This window comes from Gekko japonicus, unplaced genomic scaffold (genome assembly GCF_001447785.1).
Source record: "Gekko japonicus isolate JY-2015 unplaced genomic scaffold, Gekko_japonicus_V1.1 scaffold425, whole genome shotgun sequence".
Classification (NCBI taxonomy): domain Eukaryota; kingdom Metazoa; phylum Chordata; class Lepidosauria; order Squamata; family Gekkonidae; genus Gekko; species Gekko japonicus.
In genome coordinates, this window is record NW_015176464.1 from 94,331 (window position 1) to 105,113 (window position 10,783).

General features: G+C 40.0%; 1 protein-coding gene across 1 annotated transcript in view; it reads left to right on the forward strand.

Annotated features, from left to right (window-relative positions):
• CUL4B (cullin 4B) overlaps positions 1-10,421 on the forward strand; it is a 43,692-nt gene extending 33,271 nt beyond the window's left edge. Inside the window, exons 13-21 of the mRNA XM_015427073.1 lie at positions 73-177; positions 917-1,027; positions 2,218-2,303; positions 3,390-3,497; positions 4,088-4,201; positions 5,383-5,488; positions 5,570-5,742; positions 6,996-7,148; positions 7,842-10,421. Coding sequence (XP_015282559.1) covers positions 73-177; positions 917-1,027; positions 2,218-2,303; positions 3,390-3,497; positions 4,088-4,201; positions 5,383-5,488; positions 5,570-5,742; positions 6,996-7,148; positions 7,842-7,937 — 1,052 coding nt within the window. The 3' untranslated portion in view covers positions 7,938-10,421. The remainder of the gene's footprint in view (positions 1-72; positions 178-916; positions 1,028-2,217; positions 2,304-3,389; positions 3,498-4,087; positions 4,202-5,382; positions 5,489-5,569; positions 5,743-6,995; positions 7,149-7,841) is intronic.
• Positions 10,422-10,783: the final 362 nt, after the last annotated feature.

Here is a 10,783-nt window from a genome sequence, read left to right on the forward strand (position 1 = left end):
GCCTGTTCTAGAGCAAAGAAAAGGCTTGCATGTTCAGATCCCATTACTCCCTTAATTCTGTTTTTGTTTCAGCTAAGTATGTCGATTCAAAGCTTCGTGCAGGCAACAAAGAGGCTACTGATGAAGAGCTAGAAAAGATGCTGGATAAAATTATGATTATATTTAGGTTCATATACGGTAAGAGCTTAAATCTTCTCTTAACATTGAGCAGCTACACAAAAAAGCAACTTTGAAAGTAGGTTCAGTGTAAATTTTAAAGAATCTACAATTGTGTAGCTGCTGTCCTCTCAGTTTCTTGAGTTGGGGTCTCGAAGATTAGAGTAAAGGCTTAATACAGGGTAGTAGAAAAGAGCAAGAGTCCTGAGGCACCTTAAAGACTAACAAAATTTGTGGTAGGGTAGGAGCTTTTGTGAGTCACTGCTCACTTCTTCAAATACTCATGCCCTGCCATAAATTTTAAGTCTTTAAGGTACTGCTGAACTCTTGCTCTTTTCTACTACCACAGACAGACTAACATGACTACCTCTCTTGATCTAATATAGGTTAAATAATCAAGTATGTTCATTTCTCTGAATACATTTGAACACTTCTATACTCATAACGAGTATAGTGTAAAGACCCTTGCAAAAATGACTAACCTCCCCCCAACTTTTGAAATGCACGACCCCCCATCTAGTATGTGCATGGATACCATCTGCCATCTTCTCAGATTAGCTACTGACAACCTCTGTGTCTGCACAGCAATCTCTCAATGCTCTTTCTTTGGGTTGGCAAGTGGGGGTATGGGTATGTATGCTAGATTATTCCCCTCAGGAGGTCCAGGAGCTGCTAGTTGCTCATCTCTAATGCTTTTTGAGGGGGTTACAGTTAAAATCTGCTGTGGCTTTTGAAAAAATGAGTTTTCTGTCTTCTACAGGCAAGGATGTTTTTGAGGCCTTTTACAAAAAAGATCTAGCTAAGCGGCTATTAGTGGGCAAAAGTGCATCGGTAGATGCTGAGAAATCCATGCTTTCCAAACTCAAACATGGTAAGGTTTTCTTTTGTCCTCTAAATTCTCCTTGTTCAGGTTGTCTCTGTGTTTCCCTCCTGTGATAAATGCTGTGTGCATGGATGTATTTGCAAAGAAGTAGTTAAATGGTCTGAGAACAGTTTCCCTCACACTTTTTCTCTGCCATCATTTTTCAGTGTATGAGGGAAATCACATACTTGAAGCTCCTTGGTATGCATAATTGTAGGGGAAGGTCACTTTATCATTCTTCACATGCCTCGGTGTATGTTTCCTATGTAGAGATTCATTTCTGTGAGAGAAATGTCATATGAAGCAGCCCTGAATGACTTTCAGAATGTTCTGTTAAAGGATTTTAAGCTATCATGCAGCTAAATTCAGAGGGAAGCAAATAGTGTACGTAGGTAACCTGGAACTTTTTAGCAAAAGGTTGAATCAAGAAAGATGGCTTTATGGAGAGGAGCAAGCCTGGGTGGGAAAACAGAGTAGATACAGGAGTTCTGAGAGACATGTGGAACTTCCATGTGTTTTATAGTTTTCCTGTGCAATGTCAGGGCAGGGCAGGCAGCTCAGGGCCACATCCCCTTTTGGGCGTAAGGAGCAGCTGCTGCTTTTGCTCTGAAAGAGGGACACCTGTGCTTGCTAAGAAGTTCACATGCACATCAAAACCATATGGGCCAGGGTACCTTCCCAATACTAACTGCATTAAAGGATGCGTGCTTATATCAGATTGATGCAAAAACATTTCATCTGATATCAGCAAATACCAGTAAGTTTTAACTGTGTGATCCTCTGCCTAGGCTGGTGATTTTCCCACAAATCTAAGCTTTACATCCTCAAAGCTGGGCCTTTGTTTCAACATAACAGTCCACTCCATGGTCACTCAGAATTTTCTAAGCAGCATTGGTCTAACAAAGAGAAATGTGTTGTGATGTGAGATTTCATGGGCTATAGTCTAATTAGGATATAGCTGATTGGAAGCTGTCACTGTCGCAAATTTAAAAATGTTTTAAAATGCTACAGGACTCGGTGTTTGATGCAGTGCTTTAAATAATTACCTGCTAGACTTGATCTGAGAGTCGGAAATTGGCCCTGCATGCTCTGTTTTTACAAAATAGAATCTCTTTTTGTTAATGACACACTTTTAAATTTTCTGCTGGAATCCACAAAATAAAGCTAAGTGAAACTTCAATACAAATATCCTTTTATAGAATGTGGAGCTGCTTTCACTAGCAAACTTGAAGGAATGTTTAAGGACATGGAACTTTCTAAAGACATCATGATACAATTTAAACAGGTATGAGTACAAAACCTTCCACAGTTTACATTTTTCTGAGTGTGTTCTGGGTTCCAGGTGCTTCTGGTATTTTTTGTAATAAAATGTAATATTTGCATGAAAATTACTAAAAATATTAGTGGCTAAATAAATGCAGTTTTAATATTCTTTAGTAATTTTCATGCGAGTGTTAAATTATGTTACATAACTATAGATCCGTGCTTCTGGTATTTTGACAAAACAAGCTTTTGTAATTGCACTTGAGAGGGCCTTCCCGAACATTCATTTTTTTCCACACCATAGGAGTAGCTGCCTCTCATTTTAATTTTTTTTAATTTGCATTCTGTTTGCCAAATCTGTTTTTCCATTGTTTTTCATGTAGCCTGTTTGTTGACGTAGTGGGTAAAGGAACAGGGCTGGAGGGACCTGCATTTAAATTCCACTTGGCCATGAAACTCAGGGCGAATTTGGGCAAGCTACTGCCTTCATTTAGACCTTAAGACCTATTTATTCATTACAAGCACAAACACAGCATATTGCATTGCTTGTGTACTCCTGTCCCTCCTCCCCTCACATGCAAAATGTGACTGAAAGGTTTCAGACAAATACCAGTTTATGACCTGAATGTGAGTATCTGCGGAAAATGGAGTTTGTTTCTTCCCCCCCAAAAATAGGGATTCTAAACCATGGTTTAATCTCAGTTTGTGAGGAAAAAACAAGTTCCAGTTTTCCCAGATGCCCACATTCAGATGGTATTGCAAACTGGAGTTTGTTTGAAGGCTTACAAAACCAGAAAGCTTTCTCTGGCACTCCATGTTCGGGAGTGGGGGGGCAGACAGGTACCATGACAAGCTGCATTCATGCTTGTCATGAATAGTCACAGGGCTATCAAAATGGTATCAAAATACAGGCACTTTTAGCCTGAACTACATATCAAGGTAGTTTGTGATAATACAATGGTGGGGGGCACTTGTGCCACTCTAAGCGCTTTGGAGGAATAACAGGATACAAATATCATTCAGATTTGTTTTACAGGCTCTGACAAATAATGCCTGTTACTTGTTTGTAATACTTTATTGTCATTCCTTCTATGTTTCATTCTTGCAGTATATGCAAAATCAGAATGTACCTGGTAACATTGAACTCACGGTGAATATCTTGACTATGGGCTATTGGCCAACCTACGTGCCTATGGAAGTCCACCTGCCATCAGAGGTAAGATGCCAGCATGACTAACTGAATTACTGTTGCCTGACTTTGACCAATACAAATGAATGGTTAAAAGTTAGAACTGAATTGCCTAATAATTTCCAAAACTTCCGAGTGTTCAAGTACCAAGAATGTCTTGAGATAGCATCTGTCTCTTGGCAGGATATTAAAAATACCTTATAAAATGAGATAAGGAAAATTAGACATGAGCTTGTGCTACTGTAGTTGCATGTATTTAATTTCTCTGAGTTTGAAAGATACCATGACAAGATTTAGGATTCAGTTCTTTTATGCTTCCTTGTTATTTTCTAAAGGATGTAAAGCGGGGAAAGTGTTATTTGAATGTATATAATAATATCATCAAAGAGAAGCTGCTGCATGATTAAGGCTGCAGTTCTAAAAATACTTTCCTGGGAGTAAGCCCCATTGAATAAAGTGACTGACTTCTTAGTAGGCCTGCTGGAGATTGCATCCTTAGATTCAACTGAAATATTAATGTAGCTTTTGTAAAGTAAAAGGAAGAGAAGGAAAAAATCTGGTTGAGAAAATGTTAATCAATTTATATAGAGTGCAGTTGATGTTGTTATTCTCTCTAGATGGTAAAACTGCAGGAGATATTTAAGACGTTTTACCTCGGAAAACACAGTGGCAGGAAGCTTCAGTGGCAGTCTACATTAGGGCACTGTGTACTCAAAGCAGAATTTAAAGAGGTAATTTTCCTTTCTGGTGTCTGTATGAATGGTTCAGCGCATGTTTGAAATTATAATGCTGATGAAACATAACAGGAGTTTTTCATGGCCATTCCAATTCTGAAACTCTCTTCAGGGTCTCTGGGTTTCTCCTCAGCTCCCTTGAACTCTTTTTTTCCCCCATATAAATTCTTCTGCTTTGTAAATACTCACAGGTGTAAGGCTTTCCATGCTTCAGGGGGGGAATATCAGTAAATGTCGAAGGTAAAAGCCATTTATATTAGCTAAGCTAGATATGCTTGTAAAAGTAAGGCCATTCTTTCTTTTTGGTTCATTATGCATGGAGCTTTTTATTTTTTATTTTATCCTATTTTAATTCATTTATACCCCTCCTTTCTGTCCAGTGGGGGACCCAGAGTGGCTTATATAATTCTCTTATTCTCGGTTTGATTCTCCCAACAACCCTGTGATGTAGGTTAAGCTGAGAGTGTGTGACTGGCCCAAGGTCACCCAGCAAGCTTCTCTGGCAGAGAGGGGATTCAGACTTGGGTCTTCCAGATCCTAGTCCAGCACTAACCACTAAACCACACCAGCTGTCAGGGAACATGACAGTTGAACAATTTCATCTTCCCCTCAAGTAAGGCTGCATAGGCCCAAAGGAGAATTATGCTTTTGAATCCGAAAACATTTGGTATAGCCTTAAAGCCTGGTGTAAACATAACTAGTCGTAGTTTCTTGCATTAACTCTGATCTGGATTTATAAAGTACAGTGAAACCATGGTTTTAAACTTGGTGAGCCAAGGGTGTGTACACAGAGAAGCTACTGAGACTGGCTTGACATTTTGTAAGCAGAGAGGCTGAAGAACTTGTGGAAATTGTCATAACAGTGTTTAATCACTTCAGATAAGACACTTACCTATGGTAAATACAAACCATGGTTCTTAAACCCACTTCACATCACAGCTTTGCATCCTGATTTTTGCAGCCACATCATAACCATGGTTTGTGTTCCACTCTAACATTTAACTTATGGCTAATGAAAACAAACCTTGACTAAACTTTTGACCTGCATAGAGCTGAAGGCAGTAGTCAAATATTTCCACATATGTTTTCCTTCTGATAGACATAGAAGTATCTTACAGTGAACTACCTGACATTTTCAAAACTGGCACTGTAATGTTTGATCACTTTCTCCTTGACAGGGCAAAAAGGAGCTACAAGTCTCCCTGTTCCAGACTCTAGTGCTGCTCATGTTTAATGAAGGCGAAGAGTTCAGTTTAGAGGAGATAAAACAGGCCACTGGAATTGGTTAGTATTGGGAGCTGCTTGTGGCTTCTGAATGCTGGCAGCTAGCCTACTAAGCTGTCTCTCTCTCTCTTTGTGTTGCAGAAGATGGAGAGCTACGGCGAACCCTCCAGTCATTAGCCTGTGGCAAGGCAAGAGTACTGACCAAAAGCCCCAAAGGCAAGGATGTGGAAGATGGAGACAAATTCACTTGCAATGATGACTTCAGGCATAAGCTGTTCAGGATAAAAATCAATCAAATCCAGATGAAAGAAACGGTACCTACTTTGTTTTTCCCTTTAGTTTACTGTAATAGATGTCAGGACCTTCTGGAAGCCTAGGCTGTGCCTAAATCAGCTCAGGGCAGGGCAGTACCAAAAATGTTGGGTCCAGCTGCCTGTCTTAAGCAGCTTGGGTGATGTGGTGGGAGTGTCTACCCAAATCCTCCTTTTGGGGATGGGATGCCAGACAGCAGGATATTTGATATTTGAAAAACACATTGTGTTGTGTGTTAAATGACACTGGACCTATTATGTATGTAGGTTTGTTTGGGTACCTGCTTACAGTGTTTGGGTACCTGTTTACAGTGCATCCTTGCTAGTCAGAGCTAGAGCTTCCTGCCAGCTGGCTTGTTGGATGCAGTTTTAATATCCTGTTTGGCTCCCATTTTCTTCCTGGTCAGGTACCCTATCATGTAGCCTTCCAGAATAAAATCTGGAAAGAAAGCTCATGTTTTGTTCTAGGCATCGGAGCTTGCTTTGCGCTGTCTCCTCTGTAGACAAGTTTTTGAGTTGATAATGAATGTTTATGTCCTTCCTTCTACTTTTAAATGGGCTCCATGTTTACAGTAAGAGTTCCATTTAATTTATTTATTTATACCCCACCATTCTCCACAACAGGTATCCAAAGCAGCTTACATCTTTCTCCTCCATTTTATCCTCACAACAGCCCTATAAAATAGATTAGGCTGAAAGTGTGTGACTTGTCCAGGTTCACCCACCAAGCTTCCATGGCAGACCAGATTTGAACTTGGGATTCCCAGATCCTAGCCTGATACTTACCACTATACCATACTGGCTGTTGAAGCATATGAACTGACTCTGAACATGTAGAGAATTTTCTCTCTTCCTATGCAATGTGGTTGCAATGTTCCCTCTAAGCTGTGGAGTCCGGTGAGCAAACATTTTACTTTGTGAGCCGCTGGCATTGAAGCTGTGAGCGAGCGATTTGGCTGCCACATAAATTAGTTTGCTCTGGAGCCATCCTTCCTGAGCTAAGACACAAATGTGTGAGCTGGAGGCTAAAAACCTGTGGGCTAGCTCACAGTAACTCAGCTTAGAGGGAACACTGGTTTCATCTTGGGTTATGTGACTGACACTTCCTAGTCTAAGTATAGTATCTAGGTAAACATCAATACTTTGGCTATCCAAAATGTACAGTCAATTGAATCTACAACAGTAGATATGTTTTGATTCCAGATGTGCTTTTCCCCTCCCCTTCTCCATTTTTTCTCTTCTCTTGGCATGCTCAGGTGGAGGAACAAGCAAGCACTACAGAGAGAGTCTTTCAGGATCGGCAATACCAAATTGATGCCGCAATTGTGAGAATCATGAAAATGCGCAAGACACTTAGTCACAATCTGCTTGTGTCTGAGGTGTACAACCAGCTGAAATTCCCAGTAAAGGTAAGAGAGTCAGCAGTATGTTGCTAATACTCTCAACTCAGCAGTTTCCCAAAAAACCACCCAGTTTTCATTTGAATGTTTACTATATTAGAGCGTCAAGTGATTTAGCCACAGTGAAAATGATTTGTAATATAGGATCAACTAGGGTGGTATTGAGTTTCTGGGGGTGCGTTACCAGCACAGTCTACTCAAAGTACATACTTTGGTGCATTGTGGTGTCAGATGCTGTCCTCCTACAGAGAAAGATCTCACAGCGGCTCAGCTGTTGGTGCTTGCAGCTTCCACCTGCGAGAGGAATGTTACGCAAGTTCAGGAAGCTCTTTTGGGTGTGTGTAGTTTGCTGGGCTGTGTTTAAAGATGCCCAGGTTAGCATGGAGGGAAGAAGCATTAGCTACTCCAGCTCCTGGGCTGAGGCAGGGAGTGAGAAGTGAGACGCAGTGGTGCCGGCAAGGTGTCAGAGGTGGCCAGCCAGTGCCTGAGGCCATCATTTATAGAGCCAGCCCTGGAAAGATCCTGTAGACATGGGAAGTGCATGTTGACAGCCACCTGTTCTATGAATTAAGATGAGGTTCCGAATCTAAATGTCCTCTGTTTATAAAGATTTGCACACCTTGAGGGAATTGGGTTGAATACTACATTTTTAATGAAAATGGGTATAAAAACAGTTGCTGACATTCTGAATTGCTTTTGCAGCCCGCTGACCTTAAGAAGAGAATAGAATCGCTAATTGACAGAGACTACATGGAAAGAGACAAGGAGAATCCCAACCAGTACAACTACATTGCATAAAACACACACATTGGGCCTTTGTTTTCCTTTTCTGCACACTTGATGTTCTACTTGGTTGCTGGTGGATAAACGAGCCTGTTGGCCCCATTAAAATAACTTTTTCTACTACCAATGACTGAGTGAAAGCAACGTAATGGGTGGGAAATAGTACAATGGACTTTTTCAGTGGCTTAACATGCCCATTTAAAAGAGTAGTATTTACATTTTAAGAAGAATGCTGTTGAACTCTTTGCATGATATTTGGTATGATGTGCAGAAAACTGTAAGGAAGTACCTGGTCTTTGTGATTCTATTGGTCCCCAGATCTAAAGAGGAAGTCTCTCTTTAGCGCAAGGCTATCAGCCCTTTTTTCATCTCAAAACAATAAAAAGGTAAAATTTAACAAAAATGTAGTCTTTTTAAAAAAAATGCTTAAACTGCATGCAAATCTCTTAATTACTGTACAGCATTATTGGATGTATTTATCAGATAGCAAAACCTTATATGGATTTGACTGTCCCTCAGAATAACAAAAGTTTCTACCGTACTTTGAGTATACCAAAACTTTTCTGCAACTGTTGGAAAGGGAATTTGCACCGCTGCAAATGGACGTCTGAGATTTAAATGGCTTATCCCTGTTTGTTGTTGGCATCCTTAATAGCTTGGGTTTGTGCTGCAAAGACTGCTGTGGAAGACTAAGGGTTAGACTGGTGATACACCTTCCATTCCCAAATATTTGCAAAGAAAAAAGAAAGGAAAGGAAACATTACTATAAAAGCTGCCATGGGGAAATGTCTGTCTCCTTCCCCTTTATTTTTTCCCAAGGAGGGAAATCCTAACAGCACAAACCCAGAAGTGGACAATGTCACAGTTGTTAATTCAGGATTCCCCACACATACACATACTGCATTGCAAGAGAACAAACATTAGGGATCAACGCTTCCTCCTCCCCATAGTCCAAATCCTTTGTTTTTAACCCATTATCACAATGTCCCCGAATATTGCACCCTTGCTTGGAAGTAGCACAGTTTTAAGGCCTGATGGATCTGCTAGGCCCCCTAGTCCTCCCTAATTTAGGAGAGCAAAGGATACATGCTAAGAATCTGGAGATTTGGTCCACTTTTTGGGCATACACAGTTCTAGGAGAGTTGTGAAAGGCAAAAAAATTTTCAAAACTTCTGATCTGGGAGCAGGGTGCCCCCTGTTTTTTTTAATTCTTGATTTATAGATTAAGAAGCATTAGTTTAGCTGTTCAGAGCATCTCATCCAGCAGACTAGAGAAGACCCTGTGCTGTGTACTGTATTGTATTCATTGTGTCTAGGGGATCCTTTCTAATATGGCTTTAAAACCTGTGCTGTTCTAAATGTTTCTCTTCAAACGTCAGGGTTCCTGTTGAACAAAAGCGAAGCAATTTATCACTGCATGAAGCAATACTGATAACAGCTGTCGCCCATCGGCACTGACCTTCCACAGGTCTTCTCAACCAGCCCCGGCAACAAAAAATGTTCCGGTAGTTCACCTTCAGGTTTTAGTTTATCTTTTATCTCCCCCCCCCCCAACTGTGGAAACATTTAGTCATCTCCTTACTGGCATGATCATCTTGTGCAGGGAAGTAATATTACTCGCATGGAGGTTTAAGTACTAGAGGCTGCACCATACAGGATAGTGAGTAATCTTACTAGGAGTGTAGAGTGTGGTTGAGCATGCAGGGAACTAGTAACAAGGAATTTGTCACGGGAAAGGCATTTAAAATCTTTGTGTACCAATTTCATACACTCTGTTATCTCATGGTTTGTGACAGTTCTAAAGTTGTCATCCCCCCTTGAATAACATTTTCTTAAAGTTATTGTGTATGGTAAAGAAGCTTGGCAGAAAAATAAGTCAAATACGGGGGACAGATGGAGATTAAAGAAATACCATTTGGTGTGTGAGTGCAGTAAAACAAATTACATTATTTGAACACATTTGTTTAAAGCTATTCTAAACTTTTTAAAATAAACTTTCACCTCAAAACCGGCAGTTTTGGACTAGGAAGTATTTTGATCCTGCACCTGTATCCATGGGTATCTCGGCATTAAATATGCTGACAATTTGGATTGTTCTATTTAATTATTGCATTTCTGTGCAATGTTTTCCAGAGGCAGTGCTTAATATTGTAACAAGAGCACTAGCAGAACTTCAGACTAGACCTGAAGCAAGCATACAGCTCTGTCCTCATTCCTTCTAAGCAAATATGACAAGATCATCTCCCCCCCCACACACACACTCCCTGGTTTGGTGATAAGTCTGGCAAAAAAGAAAAACTTTCCAGCCATACTGTTCAGCAACTTCTTTGCTGGGATCATGTGCCTGCTTTATTGAGCCATAAATATATTTATAGTATATACACTTTTTTTCTAGTGGGCTTAGACTGTGACCCACACAGCTTGTCTGGCCATAAATTTTTAAATCTTTCATCTATTGCATGCAGTTTATAGCAGCCTAATTTATAAGAAATTACAATTTATTCTGATAAATATTTTAGGTTTTTTGGGTTTTTAAAAAAATCTTTATACCCAAAATGGATTATTTTTCTTTCTTTCTTGGCAGGTTTAAACAAATAAAAGTGATCATTTTGTTTCAAAATTAACGGCAAATGTGTTGTAAAGATTGTTCTGTTCTATAGCTTACACAAAGGTGCCAAAGTACATATAGTTAATAAAAAAGTAGAAAATTGTTAAGTTTACTTTAGCTGTGGTTTTATCTTTTTGATCTTTCAGATGCTCATTTTGTGTCTTTTGCGCATGTGCGCGTTTTGTGTGTATGTGTGTCCTGGTCTCCTTAACTTCTTCTGAGCATATCATCTGTCCTAATGCTTTCTCTTTAA